Source organism: Pipistrellus kuhlii, unplaced genomic scaffold (genome assembly GCF_014108245.1).
Source record: "Pipistrellus kuhlii isolate mPipKuh1 unplaced genomic scaffold, mPipKuh1.p scaffold_m20_p_9, whole genome shotgun sequence".
In the NCBI taxonomy this organism is placed as follows: Eukaryota; Metazoa; Chordata; class Mammalia; order Chiroptera; family Vespertilionidae; genus Pipistrellus; species Pipistrellus kuhlii.
In genome coordinates, this window is record NW_023425595.1 from 54,201,014 (window position 1) to 54,227,875 (window position 26,862).

At 38.8% G+C, this 26,862-nt stretch overlaps 1 protein-coding gene across 3 annotated transcripts in view; it reads right to left on the reverse strand.

Moving 5' to 3' along the window:
* Nucleotides 1-816: 816 nt before the first annotated feature.
* TRPC6 (transient receptor potential cation channel subfamily C member 6) overlaps nucleotides 817-26,862 on the reverse strand; it is a 91,002-nt gene continuing 64,956 nt past the window's right edge. Inside the window, exons 5-13 of one of the 3 annotated variants that reach the window (XM_036427091.2) lie at nucleotides 23,541-23,757; nucleotides 19,572-19,805; nucleotides 16,867-17,131; nucleotides 15,041-15,236; nucleotides 13,881-14,084; nucleotides 11,998-12,072; nucleotides 4,725-4,808; nucleotides 3,050-3,125; nucleotides 817-2,301 (exon numbers count right to left, since the gene is read on the reverse strand). In XM_036427091.2, the coding sequence (XP_036282984.1) occupies nucleotides 2,150-2,301; nucleotides 3,050-3,125; nucleotides 4,725-4,808; nucleotides 11,998-12,072; nucleotides 13,881-14,084; nucleotides 15,041-15,236; nucleotides 16,867-17,131; nucleotides 19,572-19,805; nucleotides 23,541-23,757 (1,503 nt within the window). In that variant the 3' untranslated portion in view covers nucleotides 817-2,149. The remainder of the gene's footprint in view (nucleotides 2,302-3,049; nucleotides 3,126-4,724; nucleotides 4,809-11,997; nucleotides 12,073-13,880; nucleotides 14,085-15,040; nucleotides 15,237-16,866; nucleotides 17,132-19,571; nucleotides 19,806-23,540; nucleotides 23,758-26,862) is intronic. The other 2 variants (XM_045577662.1, XM_045577661.1) reach the window with 2 other exon arrangements.

Here is a 26,862-nt window from a genome sequence, read left to right on the forward strand (position 1 = left end):
GCCTTGGGTGGCCCTGGGTGGCTAGGCAGCCACCATCCAAGATTTGCCTGTGCCTCAGGCTGGCCCTAGGTGGCTGGGGGGCTGAGAGGACTGGGGGACTCTGGAGGCGGATGTGCAGAGCAGCCAGACCTGCCTGGGTGCAGGCCCAGCTATGGCACGCGCCTGCTGCCCCAGTGGGGCTTAGGGGACTGGGCGCCGCCATATTTGTGAGGATGTGATGGTCAATTAGCATATTCCATCTTTATTAGATAGAAATACTTTTTGAGTAGATATAATACCCCTTACCATTGAATAATGTGGCAACTCAATGCATCATTTTCATGAAGTTTGAAAACCATGAATCAGTATCACTATAATTCACTTACATTGCATAAATTGATTATCCATCAAAAGATACTCATATGAGAACAAAACCATCCCACAGCTGGTCAGTTTCTCTAGCTATTTACTCGGTTGTATAAACATTCCTGCAATGAAAGCTTTTTGTGACTTGTGAATAGGTGTTATCATCAAATTCCTCTGGGAAAATGTTTTACATCTCCACTTTCTACTCACTTTATTTCTAAAGGTTAATCTGACTGCCATGTGAAAACAGGACTTAAAACCAGGGGTCTTGACACGTATGAGGGTCAGTCATGTTCATGAAGATCCATTGACACTGTGCCTTCAGTTAATCTCTCTAGAACATTTTTGAGAAGATGGTGGGGTGCTCTACTCATCTTCCAATGAAAAAGACTTAAGAAGAGGTGCCAATCCAGCTGCCCTCTGAAGAAAATCTGCTGACTCTGGGCACACGCATGCATAACACAAGCTTTGTGGATGTTGGATTATTTTAATTAGCCGATAATGCATTTGGTATGAGGTTGATTTTTTGCAACTTCTGATTCCAATATTGTCACGAAACATTTGAAAACAGACCTTTTCTGTGTCAGGAAATAACTTAATAAATAATCCCCACAAATACAAAACCACTGAATACAAAATGGAAGCTGTATTTTCTGCTGGTTACATAAAAGTCCTTTGATTAAAGTCCCGTCAAATTTGGGGCGGAATAGATTTTCTGTGACATTTTCGTTTGAAAATTAAGTTGCATTTTTGCATTTGAAGCCCTTCCACATTGAGTTTGAGTGCCCAGCATCCTCTAAATATTGGCAGCCTCTTCCAAATTGAATGGATGACCCTTCAGTTCTCTTCTCCTTGTTTTAGCTGCTGCCTCACATCCTCCGTCAGTAAGAACCTTCTGGTGAATACTCAGAATGCAACCTTCTGTGTGATATATTTTGAGAGGAGAGTAGCACATAACGACAATAAGAGATACGTATTTGCAAGTTCCTTCAGCACTTTTTTGTTTCTTTCTATTTGATGCCCAATCTGGGAATTCACCTGCAAAGGCCCTCAGAAATGGCCCAAAATGGTGCTATCACTGGACTGAATGACCACGATTGTTTAGTCACAACCAAAAATTATAATGTAAAGAGCTTTAGAGGGTATCTATCAATTGCGAAAGAAAATAGGGTGAGCATTTCCTACACACACACACACACACACACACACACACACACACACTCACACCTGAGGCATGTTTCCAGGGTTCAGTGGAGGAAGTACTTTTTCACCGGTAAATATAATGTTTTCAAAGAGATGAGTCAAAAAGTACAGGAAAGATTTAACCCCCTTTCGCACAGACATTATCAATCGTATTCGGTAGGGGCTAAGCAGGATCGGTGATTAAACAGCATTCCCTAATGGTCACAGATGGCTTTTCCTTTAGATTACAGGGGATCTGCAGAGCAAGCCAGGAGATGCCTGAAATCACCGTCAGGGGACATGGCCCTGCCAGCTGATCTCCGGGCAGACGCTATGCAGCAATCACACCATCGCAAGTTACACCTAAGAAAGCAGTTTATAAAACAAGCACCAAACGACTGGCAGAAATTCCACTGTAATCTGCACTCTTCAGCCCGAATGGTGACATTTACCCATGAAAAATATCAAATGTTAGGGAACTAGATGACAGCATGACCCAAGTTATCTTTGAACATTTTCTCATTTAAAAGGTGGTCACATTGGCTTTTAAAAAACTACATCAGAGAATAATATGGTTTCAAGTGGACAAATAAATATGGATTTTTTTAGGGAAGTCTTTGCATTATCTCTTGCTGTCCTCTTGCTTTGGTCCCAATGATAATTTCTCCCCGAGTTTTCTAATCAGTTCTGCTAGATCTTCTGAATTCTGAGTTTTTTCTTCCAGGAGTTCATAGCGGAGACTTGAGATGTCCTGTTTAATTTCCTTCAGTTCCCCTTTGAAAAAACAAAAACAAAAAAACACAAGAGTGACAAGTGTCCCGTCACTACGTAATGCAGAGTAATAGCCATTCTGGGGTGGAGTGAAATCAGTCTCAACTCCATGCATATCTGTATGTTGAATCCTTCCGAAGGAAGTAACCAGCAGGTTTCTATTTGTCAGCTACATATTTCAGGTAATGAAAAAATTATAGAAAAAAATTATAGCCGAAAACGGTTTGGCTCAGTGAATAGAACGTCAGCCTGAGGACTGAAGGGTCCTGGGTTCGATTCTGGTCAAGGGCATGTTGTGGGCACATCCCCAATAGGGGGTGTGCAAGAGGCAGCTGATGGATGACTCTCTCTCATCGATGTTTCTAACTCTCTATCCTCTCTCTTCCTCTCTGTAAGAAAATAAATAAAATATATATTTTTTAAATTATAGCCAATTTATAATTTACTGTACTCTGAGAATAAATTAAAGGAAAATACTGGTTGCAAGTGTATTGGGGTTTGGGAGGAACAGCCCCTTACCTTTCCTAACCACTTCCTCCTCCCTCCAAGCCCCCATAAAAACAATCCTTATTTACCTAACTAGCGGCATCTGCCCTGAACTGTGCAGAAACATCCTGCTGCCTGAGACCTTACTGGTATGGATAAGTGGTGAGAACCCATAGTCTGTTATTGAAGCTCACTCTTCCCAAGCCCTTCCCTCCTACCCCTCCCCCACCCCCCGGCTCTGCATCCAGCCCATACCCTGGCTCACCTTCATTTACTTCGTCACTTTCCTTATCGATCTGGGCTTTCAGAACATATCTTTTAATGAGCCTCTTCATTATTTTCTAGAAAGAGAAAAGAAATCCATCTAAGCTTTATGTTGATGACAAATCTCTCATTTGGAATAAACTTGAGTCATTGTCTCTTTACCAAGCACATTAAAGGTGATCACTATCAAAGATGAAGATGATTTACCTGCCAGAGAATGCATATATCACCTGAATTAATGAGTCAAAAATTAATTCTGCAAAAAAGAGCAAGTTCTGAACAAACATCTAATTCTTGATTCATTGCTTGTATTTTATTTGAGAAGTATTAGGGCAAGACACCGCCTTTCAATGGATAGATTAAAAGTATGCAGCATTGCAGGTGGAAATGGAAAATTAAGCAAATGAGGGAAAACTCATGTTTTCCCCCCTTCCCTTACTAAAAGATTTAACCAGCTTTGATTTTGTGCTTTCTAATTCATGAATGGCCAGTTTCAATGTAATCATTCCTTCAGTACCAGGGCTTCTTCCATAAGAATGTGTGTTTACTACATACTTTTCATGAAAAGTAGGAGGCTCAGCACATGTGTAGGAAGTCCTGAGTGAAGATATTACTAAATTACCTGACTCCAAAAGGAAATGGTAGACAGGAAAATTCCACTTTCAAGAACTTATTCCAATGGTGTAATTGGGTCCATGGATAAATATATTCATGTTAATGTTACATAATAGTAGAAAAATAAACCCTTACATGTATATCAGTAAGGGATTATTCTAAATTTCTTTATTTAAAAAATATAATATATTTATTGATATTTTAGAGAGAAAGAAAGAGGGAGAGAGAGAAACATTGATGTGAGAGTGAAACATCACAGGATACTGGAGCTCAGAACTCGGGCATGTGCCCTGACCAGGTACTAAAGCAGCAACCTTTTGCTATATGGGACAGTGCCCAACCCACTGACCCATACCAGCCAGGGTTTTGTTTTTTTAAATTGATTTGAGAGAAGGGGGGCGGGAAATGATGTGAAAAAGAAACAACAATGGGTTATCTTCCACATGCACCCCAACCAGGGATTGAACTCATCACCTTTTGGTGTTTGGGACAATTTTCCAACCAAGCGAATCACACAGGCCAGGGTAGGGATTATTTTAATAAATTATCATATATTTGTATAAGTGAATATTATATATCCATTAAAATAATTATGAATATGTTTTATGAAATTAAAAACTATTGCTCAACATATAAGTATTATTAATTCATTTATATATTATACATACATTTATATAATAATATTAATCAATGTAAAATTATGCTCATGTATATAATCATCTGGCAAAATATTCAGTAAAAGTAAGTAATCTTTATTCCTCAATGATAGGGTTGGAGGTGGATTTTACTCTCCTCTTCATGATTTTAATAAAGATAGACTTTTTACAATGAGCATGAAGACTCTAAGCTCCATGATGCTATGGCTTCATCTATTTTGTTTACCCTTGTATTTCCAGTACTTAGTAAGTACCTGGCACAGGGTAGTTACTCAGTAAATACTTGTTGAATGAATGCATTATTTTGATATTGAGAAAAATATAATTTTCACTTAAAGAATTGCATAGTTTGAGATTCTATATTTCATCAATTAATAATCTCATTCCTTAAAAATTCATGTTTACCTGATACTGCCTTGGAGGATTACTGAAATTATTTAACTGGAAATCTTCTGAACTTCTTAAACTTGATTCTTTACTATGCTCAAGCTGCAATTTGAAAAAAAAAAAAAAAAGAAATTGATTCTTATCTACGTTTTTAAAAATGTGATTAGATTTATTAGTCATATAAATGAACTAAAGTTTTATATGTTACACACATATCGTACCATTGTAACTTCACTTGCTTATTGTTCTATCTGCCAAGACAAACACAGACACATAAGGTGTGTTCAGTCTCTCAGTGGCTATTAGAGGTCACCCGAGGAGTTGTTTAGCCTTTGTGCATCAATCATGTTGCCATGAGAACCACGTTTTAACCTTCCCACAGATACATCTGTGACAGCGGAAGAGGCAAACGAGTTGGAGAAATAATGGTGATGACCCTCAGAAATCCTGACTGAGTAAAACACCCACGCTGCAGTGGGATGTGCTGGGCTCCTGAGAAATGCCAGGATGAGACTGCTGTGGGATAGAATTTACTAATTAATCTACTTAAATTTTAGGATCTGGATAGTATCCAACTTGGGAAGCACTTTTCAAGTAATATACTTGCTTGAATGGGCAAATAACAAAGAAAGCAATCTCCAATAAAGATTTTAACAAACCATGTTAACATGCTAAGAGGAAGATTAAAAAACTTTTCAACTCACTTTCTAAAGAGAAAAAAAAAATGATTTTACAAAATGCAAGGAAACCCAAGTTGAACAGAGTAGCTCCAAATTTGTATGTTTACAGGGGATGAGAAACTTTAAGATTGTCTTCAAAGATATTTCTCAATGACATCTAAGTTGCTATATATACAGCTCAATATGACTCGATTAAAATCCTTGACTTCAATACTTTAATCGTTATTTTTATTTTTAAACATCCATCCTTATTGCTGAAAGTATTACAGCTTTGATCTTTAAATGCCTGCACACTGAATTAAAACAGCTATGTACACATTCATCCATAGAACAAGCATGTATTAAATGTCTTCTATATGTAAGGCCCTGTGCTACATGATGGGTTCTAACGAAGAATGTAACCAATTATGGTCTAGCTGAATTACAGTAATAAGAAAATATCACAAGGCTGACAAAATCCATGAAAAACAATTTGTAATTTTGATAGTAGAGATAGCATTCCCCCCCCCCACAAAGCTATTTTCTTTTTTCTTCACCCCCTCTAAAAATATCAGCAAAGTGTATCCTTATGTTATATTTACTTTGAAGAACATTAGGATAAAATTATACAATCGACCAAATTGGCCAAAGAGAGGCAGCTTAAATTCTTAAGAGCACTTGATAGAGACCTCGAGATGCAAATCTGGTTCTGCTAAGAGTTAGCTGTGGGACTTAGGCAAGGTGCTGAAACTCTTCTCACAATGAAGGGGTGATCTGGTAACCTCTGTAGTCCTTCAAGGTCTTCTAATGAATGAACGTGTAAAATGTATGCAAGCTTAAGCCAATTTTAATAATATAATTTTAATATATAGTTTATTTTTCAGTAATATAATTATTCATTTTTCATAATGCCATAATTATTTCTGGCTTTCAAAGTGTAATTTATACCTTACAAACATCATTAAATGCGGTGGCTAGGTTCAAGCTCACTTTTCTGTTTTTATGATGAAACATTGAGAGTAAGGACAGGTGTCATAACTGGAGGGAAAAGACCCATACAAATGGAATCTTTGCACATCCTTTCCCACCTATTCATGAATTCACAACCTCTGAAAATCATTAATTTAATGCTCATTAAAAAAACACACACCACTTTTCTAATCAGAATAAGCAGGCATTTTTTAAAATATATTTTATTGATTTTTTAGAGAGAGGAAGGGAGAAGGAGAGTTAGAAACATCAATCAGCTGCTTCCTGCACTGGGGATGTGCCCCAAACCAAGATACATGCCCTTGACCAGAATCAAACCTGGGACCCTTTAGTTAGCAGGTCGACACTGTCCACTGAGCCAAACCCGTTAAGGCTGATGCTCATTTTTTAATTAGAGACTACCAGTACATCCATAGGTGTTAATGGAAATTAAAAAAAAAATTGCTTCCTATAGATTTTTTTAAGGTAAATGTGTGGTCCTTGATACTTGATATGCCAAATCATCCCCAATTAAGGCAGCCCCATGATACACCATGCCCTTGAAGATAATCCTTTTTTAAAAAAAAAAAAAAAAAAAAAAAAAGCAAAAAAAAACCCTTATTATAATAATGTCAGACAAGACTTCTTTCATTTGCTGTTTTATAATTTACAGCTTTTGTGTTTGCTGTCTCCAAATCCTAAAACCCTCTTCCTGGATCTTTACCTTGATGACTAGCTCTCTCTCACCTTTGAATTTTTTAAAAATATTTTTACTGATATTTAGAGAAAGAGGAAGGGAAGGGAGAGAGAAAGAAAATCATCAATGTGAGAGCAAAACATTTACCAGCTGCCTCTTGCATGCCCCTTACTGGGATGGAGCCTGCAACCTGAGCATATGCCATGGTCAGTAACTGAACCAGAAACCCAATGGTACACAGGACAATACCCAACCACCTGAGCCACACTAGCCATGGCTCACCTATTGGATTTTTGCTTAAAACATAGGCTTATCAGAAAGCTTCTCTTGCCCACCCCATGAAAAATAGTTCTCGGTTGTTTCCTTCAAAACACACTTCACGACTTACAATTATTATTTCTCTGGCTTAGTTCCATGTGTATTGTCTGCATTCTCTAGGCTGTATAGAAGGATGGACTTTTTAGTTCATCCCAACGTCCCTCGTGCCAGCACTGTCCAGCAGATGGCAAGTGCTCAACATTGCTGGTTGGTGAAATAAGTGAAAGAAGATGTGTTACAGGGTCCCTACTGGACCCCACATGGTTTTCTGGACACCTTGCTACACACAGCACATACAAAACTATCTGGGTTTGTGAACCATTAGGCTGCAGTTCAACTCCATGATAAAGATACGTCTAAAACACAGTGAATTAATTTTAAGCCATAGACAGATGCTTTGCTAAGTAACACACTGGGTGATACAGAGGAAGGAGCAATACCAGGAGAACAGAAAACAGTACACTCTGTTCACTTAAGAATGGGTATGATTGTGGATTCCCCAGAGGGAAGATCTTGAAGAGCCAATGACTGGAGCTACAGTGTGTTCATACAGTTTCGGCCTAACAGCTCTCCCAGGTGTGAGGGCAGTGGACTGAGTTCCAGGTTTCTCAATGGAGATGTTTTTGATGCTTTGGCTAGAAGGTTCTTTATTGTGGGGGCTTTCTGTGTACTGCAGAATGTTTAGCAGCATCCATACCCTCTAACCCACTCTAGGCCAGGAACAGTCACCCTCTCTGGTTGTGACAGCCAAAAATGTCTCTATTACAAATGCACCCTGGGGATACCAGAGGGGGTTGGGGCGGGCAAAACCACCCCTGATTGGGAACCACGGATATGGTGAAGTGGTATATGACTAAACATTTATAAAGTTATTTAGAACATTTTTATGTGACTCGTTCTGCTCTAAATCTGAGACATGAATTTGGATACAAATAAACGGTTTTAAGAAAAAAATTCTAATCCATTTCTAAATACATAGCAGATATGCAATCAACACATGTTAAAATGGAATGATACAAAAAATAATATGTAAGGAGGAACTTACCCAATGTGCAAAGAAGCATTATTACCACTTGGTGGCAGAAAATTCTAACTTATAATTGTTTCTATGTACACTAATGAAATAAACTGGAAAGTCAAGAGAGTTCAATTTTTAATATGAATAACATTCAAGCCTTAGGGATCTGGATGAGTATAGATCATATTAATAAATACGATGTGATGGGAGTGGGAGGGGAAGCTGGTGGACACTGCACACTCCAATTCTTTTTTTAAATTATATTTTTTGTCGATTACAGAGAGGAAAAGAGAAGGAGCGGTAGAAACATCAGTTATGAAAGAGAAAGAATCATTGATCTGCTGCCTCCCTCACATGCCACTCTGAGTCTGCAACCTGGGCATGTGCCCTGACAGGGCATGGAACTGTGTGTGATCGCCTGGTTCGATGCTCAACCACTAAGCCACACTTTAATTCTGAATGACTCATTGCCTCTCTTTTTAAAAACACCTTCTACCACATTTCCTATATTCTTTATGTTTTCTCTCTGTTTGATTTTCTAAGAATTCATTTATTAACATTTCTCAACTCTTTGTGCTATCAGAGTGAGGAACACTCAATACCTTGTTTATAATTTATTAAGAGGAACAAGTAAGCTTCATCCAGTCATTGGAAATTATGATGTAGTCGGACATAGCAACAGTTCTGAGGGTCTTCCGTCCCCCACAGCTGAAATGCCCGAGGCCAGGAGCAAAACCATGAACTTAAAGGTACAGGCAGTATATGAGTTAGCAGCAGGAAATGCAGATGTGAAATGAAGCCACGGGTACAGAGCCTGGAAGCCTCCTGCTTTGGAATCAAGTAGATGTGAGTTTGCATTCTGGCTTTGCCACTTGTCTGAAATGGGACTTTGGGCAAGTCAGTTCACCTCCACTAACCCTCACATTCTTCATGTATAAACTAGGGGAAATAGTATCACCAACCTCCTATAATCAACCTAACGTGATGATTATAGAGATAAGGCACATAGACTAAGTAGCTTGGCATACAGTAGGTGTTCTACAAGTGTCAGTAGCTGTTATTATTATACAAAAGTCATAACTATCTGCCCCATGGCTTTAAGCCTATTTCACGGTTAGCTTTAATCCAGTTAATTTATTTTGGAGATACTTTACAAATACCACTTTTTACTGACATGTCCAAGCTCACGACTAAGTTATTCAAGGGAATGAAAGACTCAGTGATTCCCACACCCTGAGGAGCATCCCAAGCTCCTGGGGTCTTACTAAAATACCAGTTTCCAGGCCTCAGGCCCAGAGACTGTAACTCCCAGGCCTGCAGCGAGCTGGGAACCTGTACACACTCACCCAGAGAGGTGGCCCTGGGGAAAGTGACAAATCGAAACCACTCCTTTCAGTGATTGTTTTGCCACAGGATTAGAAAGACAGCCTCTGCCCTGGCCGGTGGCTTTTCGGTAGTTGGTGTCGGCCCCTCACACCCAAGGGTCATGAGTTCAATTCCTGGTCGAGGCCACATACCTGGCTTGCAGGTTGGACCACCAGTCCCAGTGCAGCAATCAATTAATGTGTCTCTCTAGCATTGATCTCTCTCTTTCTCTCTTCCTCCCTTCCACTCTCTCTAAAAGTCAATGGGGGGGAATTCCTCAGCTGAAGATTAAAAGAAAAAAAAATGACAGCCTCTGACTTGATTAAAAGTTCAAGGATTAGAGTTCCTGGATATGCAACTGATTTTTTTAAAATATATTTTATTGATTTTTTACAGAGAGGAAGTGAGAGGGATAGAAAGCTAGAAACATCAGTGAGAGAGAAACATCGACCAGCTGCCTCCTGCACACCCCCTACTGGGGATGTGCCCGCAACCAAGGTACATGCCCTTGACCGGAATCGAACCTGGGACCCTTCAGTCCACAGACCGACGCTCTATCCACTGAGCCAAACCAGTTTCGGCATGTAACTGATTTTTTTTTTTTTAATTGCCACGTCTGACTCCAAATAGCATGAACAGATCTATGATGCTAAAATAACATGTCTGTACTGCATGTAGACTGATGCACACGGTATACACACCTGCAGGTCTGCTCCATGTTGCTGACCTGGTTTTGCAAAATTTTTATTGAATTACCTATACCCAAATAACCAAAAGAGCCACTTCTCCATGACAAGTACTTTACACTTGCATAGTGTTTGTAATTTATGAAGTACCATTGTAATCCTCCTAACAGTCTTGTGTGATGGGTTTGTGTAACTTGATCATCCCTATTTTATTGATGAGGAAACGGAAGTGCATAGAAGTTAAGGAATTGCTAAAAAGGCAGAGATGTGATGAGATCCCAATCTGTTATATACTTAGTTCCATGTTCTTACTATATCAATACCAATGAATATTCTTACTGTGTTGGTGGAGGAAACCTAGTATAAAAACAAAACAAAAGAAGCCTCCTCTTTGACATTTGTATCCCCTGGAGACACACTGTAACATAGTTTTGGCAAGTGAGATATAACAGGAGTCACTGGGAGCACCTCTGAGAGTGGTGGCAGTCAGCTGGCATGCTCCCCTTTTCCTTTGCCTTTATTCCTTCTTCCTATCTAAAAGTGGGTGTGGTGGCTGAAAGTGAAACTGTCATCTTGCATCTCACTACCACAAAAAAAATCCAAGAAAATCAATGAGACCCTCCAGGGCAACAGCCCTGTAATGCTCACCTCTGGAGGGTTAAGTAGTAGGAGGAAAACAACTATCTTGTAAAAATACCGTGATTTGGTTTTTTACGTCCAACTGCATGCAAATCCTTCTGATACATTGGCCTTCCCCCAATTAACCCATGTATAATTTCCCAGTATCAATAAGCATTTCTTTTTTATTTTCTTTTTTTTAAACTATATTTTATTGCTTTTTTACAGAGAGGAAGGGAGAGGGATAAAGAGCTAGACACATTGACCAGCTGCCTCCTGCACACCCCCTACCGGGAATGTGTCTGCAACCAATGGACATGCCCTTGACCGGAATGGAACCTGGGACCTTTCAGTCCACAGACCGATGCTCTATCCACTTAGCCAAACTGGTTTTGGCTCAATAAGCATTTCTTGCACCTCTATGTGCACGAGACAAGAAGGTAGCAAATGTCCCTATCATTGGGGGTTCTGCCACTCCAAATGAGAGAGCACGTATCTGAAGCACATTGCTCATTGTGAACTGGGCCAAGAACAACAGCCACCATTGAATTCCCTTGGTACCTTTTCCGACAGCTTCTTGATTACTGACAAATGAGGAGGCTATTCTGGCTGGGCATCCTCTCCACCTCAGCTGCCTGCCGCTAGTTTAATCCTGTCTCCAACAGTCCCTGTTGGCTTCCTTTTAAGTTTCTCCTTTCTCCTTTACATCATCCTTATATCCCATCCTCCATAAGAAATATGTGTCTAATATATCTTAAGTAAGCACATAATTCTTTTTGTTGATTATGTGAACATAGTTTTATTTCGAGCTCTCGGTGACAGATTCTCTGGGCATTGTTAAAAATAGTTAAATTCTTTAATGTGTCTAATTTCTGTTTCTTAAAATTGCTTCTGAACATGTATGTTTTTCCCTGAAAAGATAAGCCTATGCATGACTTCATATTTTTAAAGATGATCTTACCTGTTTTCTGTCAAGTGATAATTTTGGAAGGTCTTCATGACTTCCCAAAATCTCAAATTTCTTTTCTTCGTTTCTCTTTTAAAGATAAGATAATAAAGTGAGCATAATTGCTAATTTCAGATTTGGGATTACAAAGCCAGTTTTACTTTTTCTTTATTCCATATTTTAAAGGCCATTTGGTCTAACCCTCTAGCAAATTTCAGTAGGAGAAAAATACTCTTATTGGAGTCTTCCTTTTGGTAAGTGCTTAGACATTTCCTTTGCACATTGTATTCTCTCAGATTGCAATTCTAATCATAATGTTATAAAGTAAAGAAAATTTTTGCTGCTCAATCCACTATGCTCTATGTTATACATCTGGAAAAATGGCATAAATGGTGTATTTTTTCCAAAATTCTAACACAAAATAATTTGGCATTCTCAAAGCACTTTTGCATATTGATTTGTTTTGATCTTCGTAATGTAGATATAACCTTTATTATATCAGTTGAGAAAATTAGCACTCAGAGAGTTTATTATTCACTTGAGAACCTCAAGTAGCAAATGGAGCAGGGATTAGAATTTCTTTTTATTCAATGATAAAATATAATTGCCAGGAACTTTTACACACTTGGCTTAACTGACCACCCAGTGTCAGTTAAGCCAAGAAGATCTCCTATATGTACTATAATGTTGGTTGTCCGGCATATGAATTACTTTCAGTGATAGGAGGCTTATTACTTCATAAGACAGGCCACAACCCTGCTGGGCAGATTTTGTTACAAGTTTGTTTTTACATAGGCCTAAAATTGAAGTATTTGCAACTTTCATCTATTGCCTCTCTTCCCATTTTTGAAGGGACAGAAACAAAACAATTGTACTTCCTAGTCAAAAGTGAGAATTTAAAAGATATTCATGCTCCCCTCCAGACCTCCTTCTTCCAGTGAAATAGACAGTTCCTGAATTCGCCATCATCTGACACCCTATTCAAACCTGACCCCATGTAGGTACTCCTCCTCTGGATGCCTCTAGTCCTCCCAGTGGTAGAGGTTTTTGTGTAGAGTAAGAACTCCTACCCCCGACACACACAATTATATACAACATTCCACATGTTCTCTAAAGATTTCTGAGCACACTGTGATCTTCCTAGCCCTTCATCTAAGTAATATACCTCTTTTATGGTCTCCTGAGATTGCATTGCCTCACAGGATCATTGTTTCCAATGAGTACCCTCACATCTTTCTTTCCTGAACTGCTTACTGCAAGCCTAGCCTCCCACAGTGCAGGTGAGCAGCTGCTTTCTCAACTTTCCAATGAAGTTACTTAAGAGTCAAATTCCCCCAAGTCATAACCAGCTCCTGTTGCTTTGCCTAGCTATATAAATTGAAGGTGAGTAAGAGAAATATGGCCACAAGTGCAAAAATGGGCCCCAGAAAAGCTCTCCCTTTCAGTATCTGCTCCAAATAATGTATTACATTATTTTAGTTACATTTCATGAACTTGTTTTATATTCCTTTTAAGCAGGACATGTCCAATGTGCTCCTGTGAAACAGACATTAGCCAAAGGAACATGATTGGCTAACTGACTACATAAGGAATAAATGGACATGTTATAATGGACTGTTTCTTTTTTCAGTAGTTATAACAGCCATAGTATTTGTCCGGGCCATTGTGGCTCAGTTGGTTGATCATCAACCCATGCACCAGGCAGTCACTGGTTTGATTCCCAGTCAGGAAACATGCCCATGTTGTGGGCTTGATCCCCTGTAGGAGGCGTGAAGGAAGCAGCCATCAATGTTTCTCTCTGTCTCCCTTCCTCTCTTTCTAAAAAAATAAAACATATTTCAAAAAAAAAATAGCAACAGCATTTTAAAATATAATAAACAATTATCAAGTCCAATTACCTTGTTCATCTCAGTATCCTCCTGGAAACCCTTTTTATGACATCGGAACAGCTTGGAAATCCATTTCTTAAGCTTCAGTAAGAGATAAAACAGGGACTTCGGACTTGGCACCAGGTTGAAGGGAACAGGAAGAGTCCTTCCCTCCTCAAAGTAGGAAAACCAAAGCTTGGCCCTTGCAAATTTCCATTCCACATCGGCATCATCCTATACAAGCACACATGACAGTTCAGCAAGAAGATACATAAACAAATTTACTGGGATATTTCCAACACTGTGTGCCTTGCTAAGGCAATAACGCCTGCACACCTCCCAGACCCCAAAGACTGCTCCAAGACTTTTTCAAAGGTTGGTTCTACTCACACACTCTCCTAACTATCTCTAACATTTTATCAGGCTAAAAGAACTACAGGTTTCAAAACTTGCATGTGTTTACAAATACATTGAAATGTATAAATGTATTTTCTAAAAAGTATTATAAAAATTAGTTACTCTTTTATTCTATAACAAAAGACTTATTTGATTAACTCACAGGCTGTGGTTTCTGAAATAAAAAATTATAATCACTCTAAATTTGAGAAAAGGTCAATTATGAACCTCACTCAAAAAGATTTGGAGACCCTTGTTTGTGCATACCTGTGGTTAGAGCACCAATCCATACACTGAAGGGTCCCGGGTTTGATTCTCAGTCAAGATCACTTACTGGTCAGGGCAGGAGGCAACCAATTTGTGTCGCTCTCTCACACACATTGATGTTTCTCTCTCTCTTCCCTCCTTTTCACTCTCTCTAAAATCAATGGAAAAGTGTACTTGAGTGAGGATTTAAAAAAACATACAAGAAGATTTGGATAGCAGTGGTATTCAGAGCAATATATTTTTGAATAAAATATAACTTAAAACTGATATAGCAGTTCTAAATTTTTTAACAATGAAGAATCAGACAGTGTTTCTCCTCCTCATGTCTTACTGCCCCAACACACCCACTGATGTTACACTTGGAAGAAAGAGTTAAAAGTCTCTAGCTTACCGGCCAAACAATTATATAAAATAGGGAAAGAACAAAGGAGGGAAAGAAGTCTGGATTTTCATCACCAATGCTGAGTGGATCCCCAGAATAGTTAAAACATGTAGGCACAGAATACACAAAGGTGTACAGATTATACCTCAATCTCCTGGAATGAACTGTTGATCATTGCAATTAACATGTTTAGCAAAACAATGACCATTGTAACGTTATAGACGCCATAAAGAACATAACCGATGTTTTCAATGAATTTGTGATTATAGTTGATGACTACTGATTTCACTTCAGAAAGTCCAAATATAGCCCAGAACAGTGTCTTAAAACTCTCCTCGACTCTGGTAGGGGGAAAAATAGGGAAAGGAAATAATAAAGTATATAAATAACTGACAGTGGTACCATAATAAAAGTGAGTTAACTTAATGTTTTTGCAAATTATCAATATTAGGTATTCATGAAAAAATATTTCCCTAAACCTGTTTTTTTTTTCTCCATAAAATGGGAACAATAACTTTTATTTCCAGGATTGTTACAAGAATAAGATAATATTGTGCATACAAAGCATATAGCACAATATCTGGCACATAATAAATACTCAATAAATGGTATTAACACAACTTCATAACATTAACAAATGTTAACATTTAAATAGTCCATAGCTTTGGCAATGGAAGTATCAAATGTATTACTTAATAATAACCGTTCAATTTGTTAGAGCCCCTTTAAGTTTCCTGTTCATCTATACTTCCACTTATGTGCAATAAATAGTATATAACAATATGTGTCTTAAGGAAAATATGACAATATAAACATACACTATTATATTGATATATATACTAGAGGCCTGGTGCATGAAATTCATGTACTCAGGAATGTCCTTCAGCCCGGCCTGTGCCCTCTCACAGTCCTAAGTCAGCAGACAACCTTAGCACTGCTGTGAAGGCAAGGAGTGGCTCTTACCACCATCACTGCCCTCACCACCTGTGAGCCCAGATTCTGGCTGAGCAACACCCCCCTTGTTGGGAGCACACTGACCACCAGGGGGCAGTTCCTGCATTGAGTGTCTGCTCTCTGGTGGTCAGTGCGCATCAAAGCAACTGGTCATTCTGCAGTTTGGTCAATTGGCATAGCAGCCTTTTATTACCAAAATCACTAACATGTCTTGGCAGGTATTTCATTGCTTTCGGTCTAATTATTGAGCAAAGCTAAGCCCATTTGTTTAACCAAGGTGGTTTCATTTCTCTGATAAACTGCACTTCACAAAAATATGGGTAACAATAGGTGATGTTGCAGGTGATGCTTCCAATTGTGACACCGAGAACCTAATATTTGTGTAATCAATTCCAAACCTTCTTTATTAAAAAACTTAACAAAAACATGCGTCTATGGTGAACATAAGCCAAAAACACTCTTGTCCCTGTTGGTAACTCAGATCTCAATATGATCTGAGAAATTAAATTAGGAAAGCAGCAGTGCTCACGGTCAGCACCCCAGCAGTTAAGAGCACAGATGCTGAAGTCAGTGGACAAAGGGTTACGTCCCAGCTTTTCCAAATGCTGGCAGCGGTGCAACAACATACAGCAAGGTATTTAGCTTTTCTGAACCTCAGTTTCCTCTTTTTGTGAAATGGAGATAACAAAATCCTATTACAGCACCTAGCTCTAAACATGTTAGCTATTATTCCTTTATATTAGGAAGGTGCTTATATTTTTTAGTTCTTTCAACTCATTTACAAATCTCTTTTCACTGAAGAGGAAGATCAAAGTACTATTTATGCCATAAACATGTACAAACTCTGTTAAGCCAACATTAATTTACTCTGCAATCTTCACCATCAAAACATTTGAGAACATATACATTGTGAGGGTCTCGTTTTGTTTTACACACCATTTATTTAATCTGTAATCATTTAAGCTCATACTTATCTAATCTATAATCACCATCATCAAAACATCTGGGATCACATACGTGGTAAAGGCTTCATTTTGTTTTGCACCAATGTAGTAGGAGTAGAGGTTGAACATTCCAATCATGAAGGCCACAAACACCATGATGAAGATGACCATGAACTTGAAGATGTCTTTTACTGTCCTTCCAAGTGATATCTGCAGAGGCCCAAAGCTTTCATTTGCTGGTAAGATATAAGCTATTCTGGAGAAACTTAAAACCACAGCAATTGCATAAAGACCTTCAGATATAATTTGAGGATCAGAGGGGTCCCACTTTATCCTGGCTAGGAAAAAAAGAAGATATGAGTTATGGTGAGTTTCTTTAAGTTGTTTACTTAAGTTCCCAATGGAATTATCTTAGAGGGCTTCTTTAAGCATCAGGTATATTTGAGCTTGTGAATTTATTGAGAAAATGACCCTCCTAGTTGGTTTATTGGCAATTTTCCATAAGAGAATATCATAATGGTTAAGAGCTCAAACTACAGTCACAGTATGTATAATATAAAAATTCCAATAGATAGACTAGAAAGGCTAGGACAAATTATTTAACTTCTCTTAGTCTTTATTTTCCCATCCTTGAAAATGAGATAATACCACTTCTATCACTTTCATCTGTTGTGAGAATTCAATACATCAACCTACATTCCCTTTTTAGAAAGTAGTTGATATTAAATAAATGGTAGCATTTATTATTTAATATTAAACTATAATAACATGAACTATAATAACGATGCATGAAAATTCGTGCACTACGGGGGGGGGGGGGAGGGAGGGTGTCCCCTCAGCCCAGCTTGACACTTCTCAGAGGGAGCCCTCCAGATATGTCCTACTGATGGCTTAGGCTCTGCTGCAGTCATGCCTCCCTCTGTGGAAGGCGACCAGGCTGATCAGGGGAAGGTGCTGCCCCCATCACCCCACTGCTGCTGCCACTTCTGGCTGCGGTGGCTGCCTGAGCCCATGGCTGCCTGAGACCTGGGCCTCACAGCTGCTGGGGCTTTGTCCTGATGAACATCCATCCTAATTAGCATATTATCCTTTTATTATATAGACTATTATGTGATTTGGAGCTAGTGAAATACTTGTAGTTATTTAAACTTACTGAAGTAATTTTATGGGTCACTCAAGTCTATTTTTATCATAAAAAAGAGCAATTATTCATTTATTAAATTTTGATGACCTGATATAATTACTATATATTACTATGTTAGGTTATCAAAAACCCAATTAAGAAAGCATCATAAGAAAAATGCAAAAAAACAATGTGTAATAAAAAGGAAAAATGTTATTATAAATGTGTCTTTGTTTACTTGCTGCGAACATATACATAGTGCTTTGAATATAAGTACTACATATAAACAGACAGATCACTTTAACTTTATAAAATTCTATATATTAAAAACTATAATTAAATGGTAAAAGAGATACACAAGTTAATTAAAAAAAAATCCTTATGTGATATAGCCACTAACTGGTAGAGATGACAATGAACGTGTTAACTGATTACTTATCAGAGGGTTTAAAGTAAGTATACAGAGAAAGTCTATTTTTCCAACTTCATGTTTCTACAAGAAGGGATTTCCCCTAGGCAAATCACTGGACCTATTTCCATCCTTAGTCGCTTTCTTCCTGGGGCAATGGAATGACTTATCAGATTGTTGACTTGGGATGGATTACTGAGCATACCTAGCTCAGCTCTGTCCTCCTTTCCTTGTGAATTCTCCTCTGAATTCACATGGAGAAATATCACATGGTCAGGCACATGCTGCCATACCCCTCTTAGGGGAGGACTGTCCTGACCATTATTGTTTGGAAATTTGAAGATATGTCTGCCTAATTCTAGGAGTTCAATATTGCTGAGCCCATTGGTTAATGACTTAAAATCATGTCATCAACCCTGAACCCTATCAGTCTTAGAGGTGATGACCCGACCTCCATATTAACTTTTTGTTTTTATATCTCTCCCAGTTCAAAGCCTGGGTGGGAAACAATAGTGTTATTTATTGAGGGTCCTTTCAGAGATTCCAACAATTCCCTTGCTTTCAAATAATCTATATGTCTTAAATGGAAATGGTACTCAAATGTATACTGGGGTTTATTTGTGTGTGTTTTTATGCATTCCCATTGTTTATTATAGCATTGTTCACAACAACCAAGATATGAAGACAATCTAAGTGCCACCAATGGATGAATGGATAAAAGAAGATGTGATATACACACAATGAAATATTATCAATCATGAGAAAGAAGGAAATCCTGTCATATGTAAGACAAGGATGGACTTTGAGGACATTATGCTGAGGTGAGACAGAGAAAGACAAAAACACTGTATGATATCCCTTGTATGTGGAATCTGAAAACAAAACAAAAACAAACCAAAAACAAACAAACCAGAGCTGAAAAACAAGGAGTAGTGTTTTTAGTAGAGATGAGAAAAGAAATAAATCCAAGACACAAGCAAGCCTTCTCAATGGAGTCTGATAGTTAGCCACCTGATCCAAAAGATCAGTGAGATAATTCCTGTGACTAAGATATTTCCAAGCAGAAGAAAAATAGAAGAAAGAAGCAAAAAAACATGCTTCTTCAGATACAGATACTCTGGATAAGCTGGAAACTAACCAATAATTCAATGAGAATGGGTGATAACCAAACTACTATTGTCATATACTTTTATAGGAAAATTCTACATTTTTATTAACTTATATTGACTGTATACTGTAAACTCACCCAAATTGTAGTATTTCACATTGTCTCCCAATGTGACTTTTGTTAAGTCTTTCAAAGTATCATTTGCATCAATGATGCTCTGAGCTTTGGAAGCGTGCCAAAATGCCATGAATCTTGCAATGAATGATGCTGCAAAAATCGCTAACATACCAAAATCAAGCATATTCCACAACTCAAACAAATATTCCTTGGGGCCTTGAGTCCAAATTTCTTTACATTCAGCCCATATCATGCCTGCATTGGAAAGGGGTTAAATTATCAATTCAATTTCATTCCAGCCTAAGCTCTTCAATAAAACAAAAATTTGAAAGACCTCAACCTGATATTCAAAACCCATCAGCATTTGGCCTCAAACCAACCATTCATCCATAATTCCCATGTCTCCCCAAATCGCACAGTCCAGCAATATCAGAGCCTTATCTGAAAGCAATTTGACAAAGTTCATCAAGATGCTTTAAAAAAAAAAAAAAAAAAAAAAAAAAAAAAAAAAAAGATTCTTTGACCCATACATAAAAATATATTAAAAGTTCTTCACTGTAGGATTCTTTATAACCAAAACACAGGCATGGCCATTTGATATGATGTTTTCATGGCCATGGAGTAGTGACCATGAGAATGTACCTCATAGACCTCACAGACCAATACTTTAATTAGCCCTGGGCCTCAGCGACTGCATTCTGAAGTTTACTGCTATTTTTGTCCCACAACAATGCTTCCCATGGGCTGCTCCCAGCCGAAGAGTGAGAGCATCCATTCTTGGGAGACATGCATGGGAATACTCTGATGGCTGATTTTGGCTTAAGTATTTCCTGAAAGCCTTACTGAACTTCCCTTAGACTGCATGGAGATCTAGGATGCTTCTTTCCAACTTCTTCCCTTTCTCTCTCTCTCCCTTCCTCAGAATCAGGCTCACATCCCTGTCTGACACCCCAATCTTTCCTCAGCTCCCTCCCCATTTTCTCCCACATGAAATTTCCCTTAATAGAATTTCAATCTCCCTTAATATAACTGTAATCCTATCTTTGCACATCCTTCTTGGAAGACCTGGACTAACATGGTGGAAAATGTTTATCATAAGCATTTAAACATGTTAAGTAAAATATGCGATATATTCCATGACTTTATGTTTAAAGCAAGCACAACAAAAGACTAGAAGGAATTCAGGGTCTTATTCATAGCAGTGGTCTCTTGCTGGTGGAATTATTAATAATATTGCACTTTCTCTCTAAAATTTAATGTAGTACTTAAGAACATAGTTTTTGGGATCAAATCTCCAGGGGTTTGACCTTGTCCCTCCACTTATTAGCCCTGTACTCTTTGGCAACTTACTTAAACTTTATAAAACTCAATCTGTAAAATGGGTATGATAGTAGTTTGCACCTAATTCATAGAATTGCTGTGAGACAAACAACTCATATAAACTGCATGTCACTGTATCTAGCACTTGGGGAAAATAAGTAAAATTTATTGAGCACTTACTATTTTTAAATTTCTATGATTGGCACATATTTTCTTCCTTAACTTGAAGAATCTTGCTTTATTAAAAAGGAGGGACTTTCCCCCTCTTACCTTTAAGATACCCTGCTCTATGACATCCTGCTTCCTCCTAGAGCCCTGTGGAGGAATGTAATCTTTGGATTCCAACAATCAGTCAAACCTGCCTCCATCAAGAAGTCTTTCAGCCCAAACCGGCTTGGCTCAGTGGTAGAGCGTCGGTCTGCGGACTAAAAGGTCCCAGGTTCAATTCTGGTCAAGGGCATGTACATTGGTTGTGGGCACATCCCCAGTGGGGGGTGTGCAAGAGGCAGCTGGTCGATGTTTCTCTCTCATCGACGTTTCTGGCTCTCTATCTCTCTCCCTTCCTCTCTGTAAAAAATCAATAAAATATATTTTTTTAAAAAAAGAAGTCTTTTAGAGTCCCCTAGTTGAAATTAATATCCTCTTCCTCCCAGCAACCACTTGCTCCATATTCTCCCATTTGTAATGAGTCTCTAACCAAGAACCTGCCGTGTGTGTGGTCTCTGCCTGCAAACAATTACTATGCGCTTTTCTCAAAACTAGAATTCAGTGCATCACAGAGTATGTGCTTTGATGAGAAGATAACTTCATTACTTTATTTTGAATGTTTCCACAGTAAGGGGTGACTAGGATCAAGTTCATACATATTTTAGTGGATCAAATTTAAAATAGGATATACTGCGTGTATACACTTAACCACACACACACCTCCCCCTCCCCCCCCTCCTATGAGCAGGGATGAGAGAAATCCGAAGGCAGCTTTCCTTTTGTGGTCCCTGGGTTCTTGCCAACCTCCTTAATGGGAGATGCGGGAGAACTGAAATATAGGGATTAATGGCACATTTAAACCCATGTGGTCTAGTTTTTTTCAAAGCTTCCTCTCCTTCCTCCCATTTTTCCATCTTATTTTTCTTCCTCTCCCCTCCACCCCCAATCTCAGAAGTATAATAATTGGTAAAAAATATCTTACCAAAGCTTAAAAAACAAAACAAACACAGTGAACTAATCCACCTGAAGAAAGATTTCCTGTCTTATTTGCCCTGAGAGGCTGCAGAGCTGCCAAGCATAATTTGAAACCCACTGCTCCGCGGGGACCAAGCCTTGCTCGAACTTGTCTGGAGCTGAGGTGCTTACTATTCTGAAAGCTGCTCATCGCCCTGTTGAATGTGCAGGAAGTATCCCCTCCATGCAGACTGGCTGGTGCTCATTCTGCCTTCAGGGCAGTGAGAAAAAGCCTGCTCCCTCGCTTTACATTTCTTAGAATAAAATAAAACAGAAGCACCCATGTGCTCATTCAATCTTCTCCGCAGAGGCAGGTTTACTTATTGACCTGCCCCCAGACTTTAGTGGAAGGACCGTGTCTCATTCGCCTCAGTATCCTCACTGCCTAACAAAGGCACTTAATAGCTACTGAATTTATTCATTCATAAATAGCCAATTGAAATATCTTTCCTATTTGCATTATATTAGGGACAAGTTATGTGTATGATTGATTGGCAAATGGTGTGGCAGTGAACACTGCATACCCTCTGTTCCCTTAGCACCCGGGAGCTCCACAGGTCACAGAATGCTGTAAGGTAGATGTTTTATGATGCAACAGACTAGAAAACGGAGGCAGAAAGGTTGTATAACTTGATATATGTAAAGGGCTTTGAAACATGTCTGGGTGGCTCAGTTAATTAGAGCAGTGGTCAGAAAACTGCGGCTCGAGAGCCACATGTGGCTCTTTGGCCCCTTGAGTGGGGCTCTTCCACAAAATACCACGTGTGGGCGTGCACATACAGTGCGATTGAAACTGCGGCCCAGGCGCAGAAGTTGGTTTTCAGCTCTCAAAAGAAATTTCAATCGTTGTACTGTTGATATTTGACTCTGTTGACTAATGAGTTTGCCGACCACTGGGTTTGAGCATCATCACCAATGTTGGGGGTTTGATACCCAGTCAGGGCACAGACAAGAAGCAACCAATGAATGCAACCATAAGTGGAACGACACATCGATCTCTCTCAAAAAAACAAAAAATAAAAAATAAAAAAATAAAGTATCTGAATAGTCTCTGATATGTAATGTTCCAAAAATGCAAAAATAAGTGGATATTAGCTCCAGTTCCTATTAAATCTCAATGTAAAATCATGTGATTGTTTTTCAGCTTTATATCACAGCTCTCCCAAAATATGAAATAACATCAGAGAAGTGATTTTTTTCATCTCAGATGGGGTTTGATTGATATAAACCTATTTATTTTCTTCCTGGGAGTCTGTGAGAAAACTATGACACTGATAATGAACCCAAACTAACTTTGCTTTAAAAACACAAAGAAAATCATGGTGTGGGGTGCATTATGTCATGTTGTGTACATGTACTAGTACATAACAGATGTGTGAAGGAATCAGTGGCATTCAGTCCAGCTGCTAAGGCTGCAAAAATAAATGATGACGGAAACTTGGTCCTTACCTATTACCCAGGATATGATGAGCATCTCCATCCATGAGAAGCAGGATGTTTTCATCCTGAACAGCTGCTTTGCATTATCTGTGCTGGTTTCATTAGGGCGCAGTTTGGTGCCTTCAAATCTGTCAGCTGCATTCATGACTAGCAGTCCCAGAAAAATGGTGAATGAGGCTGCGTGTGCTACAAACTTCATGAATGGTCCACGCATGATCTTCCCCATCTGCCACGACACACACCAAAAGAAAATCTTAGCTTCGTTTTGTACGCTTTGCAAAACACACATGCATATACACAGGAATAACCAACTACCTGTGTAATCCCATGTTCCCCTAAAGTGATGATGTATACTTATAAAACAAATGATGGAGTAATTCTTTATGCTGCTATAAAATTCTGGTCACATTCCTCATCTACATCTGTTGATGATCTGGGTGGATAATTAAATAAGTGAACTTTTCTATTACATGATATGCAAATTCTTAAAACATTATATAGCATTGATAAAATAATATTGTTAATATAATAATGACAGAAACAGAGCATAGTATCATTATTATTCATAAAAAGCAAATCAATTTAGTGGGCATGAAGTATTAAGGAGGCAGCAATAAAAATATCAAACTGAGTCTACTGTGCAATGTTGTCCTCATACATATTTCACTGATGTGGGTGCTTGCGTACAGTCAGGCCTCACGTGACGTCGCTATTTTGGTGATGTTGTAAATGGAGTAGGAGTCACGAGAACCAGGAAAAGAACTTCCAACGGAGGAGAGGACAGGAGGGCAGTTCCCATAATGTGCCAGGACACTGTGTTTAAAGCCCCATATTTTAGGTTCAAGTTCCAGTTTCATTCCCTCATTAGCTAAGTGGCAATAAGTGGATTTCCTAAATTATGTGAAAATCAAATTCTTCCTAGGAGCTATGGAGACAAGAAAAGCTCTCGTGCCTCTACAGCACAGGATGCATTTCCATCTGAGAGGCACAAACTCTAGCTGGGGTGGAGGGTGGAACGTGGCTAGGATGAGTCTCAGGGGCTCTCTGCATCCCCTGACGTGGTCAGCAAAGCTCAGTGTGTGTGTGCAGTTGTTTTCTTAGAGAGAGCACATAGCTTCCAGCAGCCTTTTAGTAAGTTTATTACTACAGAAAATTCCCAAGATAATAATACCAACAACACAGCCAGTATCTGTTATGTGCCAAGTACTGTTTTAAGCACTTTACTCTGTTAACTCATATAATCAGTACAATCCAAAGAGGTAGGTGATACCAAAATGCCTATTTTACAGATAAAAAACGACTGAGGAAGTGAGGTCCAGAAATGTGCTTAAATGCTTAAAGGTCACACAACTCCTAAATGGCAGAGCTGGAATTTGAACATAGGCATTCTTGTGTCCAAGTTAATTTTGTTTGCAAAGTAATTTCTTATTTTATCATTAAATATATATATATAGCTAGATATATTTGTAGAGCCAATACAAAGTCACTTTGTGAAAATCTGCTATGAAAATCATCTCTGAAAACCATACTTCCATAAAAATGCTCATTATTTGACTCAGAGTATTTTTTAATTTTTTTAAAAATAGAACTCTCAAATAATCAAATGAAGGCAGGTTAAACCACATGGGAAACAAAGTGGACTTCATTTTCTGTTGCATGTTGTCCTTAGCTGTGTTTTTTAAAAATATAGATTGTTAACAAATGACCATAAATGTGTCTTTAATTTCTTTTTCCATGGTGTACCATGTGCTTCATGTTAATTCTACAATGTTTTACATGTGATTTATTTTAATCATGTATTATAGCAAATAAAAATGTAGCACACAATTTAATAAATTCCTCATGAAAAAAACTACTATAAATCTTAAACCAATTTAAAATTTTTTTCAGTTTATTTCTCTGCTGTGGAAAACTGGGATGAGACAATGACTGTTAGTAGTGAAATCTATGGAATATGTATTTATATTCTGCCTTGTTCCAGGAAGAATCAGAGGCAGCCTTCAAAATATAAAGTTACCCCAACACAAGAGAGCGCACATTAAAATAGGGGGAAGAGGAGGAGGAGGAGGAGGAGGAGGAGGAGGAGGAGGAGGAGGAGGAGGAGGAGGAGGAGAGGAGAGCCTGCAGTACAGAACAGGGCTGAGAATAAAGCTGTCTATGTTAAAGTGGGCCACCGTCTGAAAACCTGGAACCTGGGTTTTGCTGTCCTGGGCACACCCAGAGTCAGTGTTTGCTTATTCAGGACAGGGTGTCTGGTCTGTGCCTCACCCTGACCTGGCTGGCCTACCTTCTTCATGGAGTTCTTAGCCTTTATGTAACATTACACCTTTATTTTATTCGGAAGGGAGAGAGGAGAATCAAACCAGGTGTTTTTGCTGCTTATTCAGCGTTCTAGTTCAAAGAAAACAAATTAAAAAAAAAAACTAAAAATTGATTGGCAGGAAATGAAAATGGTGTGTTTGGATATTCATATCCTCCATTTCCTATTACAAACTGTAGCAGGCAGTTAGGTAGCATGAGCGGGCAGGAAGGATGGGCCAGGTGCAGAAGGTCACCGGGCCAGAGCGCTCCAGGTGCCTAGTAACAGGGCCTGCAGGCCCACTTCCCTGCACACTGACCCCTGGAGAGGACATCTAGGCCTCAGTTATCTTTCAGCTCCAGGGCAGAAACGCAGCAAAAGCAGGGGGAGTGGCCCTGAGGCAGAGATCAGGACCAGCTGCAGGGACTAATGCATCAGCATGGCCCTGAGGAGATGCACCAGGAAAGCTGATGTGTGTTCCATTGAGCTCTTCCCCTGAGACCTCAGACAAATTCTCTCAGGACGGAGGACCAGGGAGGCTCTCTCTATGGAGCATGCTTGTGCTTTCCCCACCCTCTTCTTTCGCCAGGGTGTCTCTCTCTCTCTCTCTCTCTCTCTCTCTCTCTCTCTCTCTCTCTCTCTCTCTCTCTCTCTCTCTCATCCTATTTAGTTTTCTGAGCCCATTTCTTTCTAAATAAACCTTTTTGTTATAATCTGTCTTGGTTCTGAATTCTTTCTCAGCCAGAACTCAAGAACTAAGGTTGCCGATTAACATCTGGTGCTGTTTTCCCACAGCCAACAAAATCACTGAGAGTTGTGTTTTTCTTTAAACTTAGGCAGATTTTGGTACCATTTCATGGACTTTAGGAGTTTAAGTGATTTTCCATTTTAGTAAAATTTGTCATTTGTATCTCCTGAGATGTAAACAAATTTCTGGGGGAAAAACCAAAACTGTAAAGTGAGGGACTCATCAATGAATGAGGTAAATACTTGAGGTACCTGGAAAATTATTAAGTGGAAGCACTGAGAGAA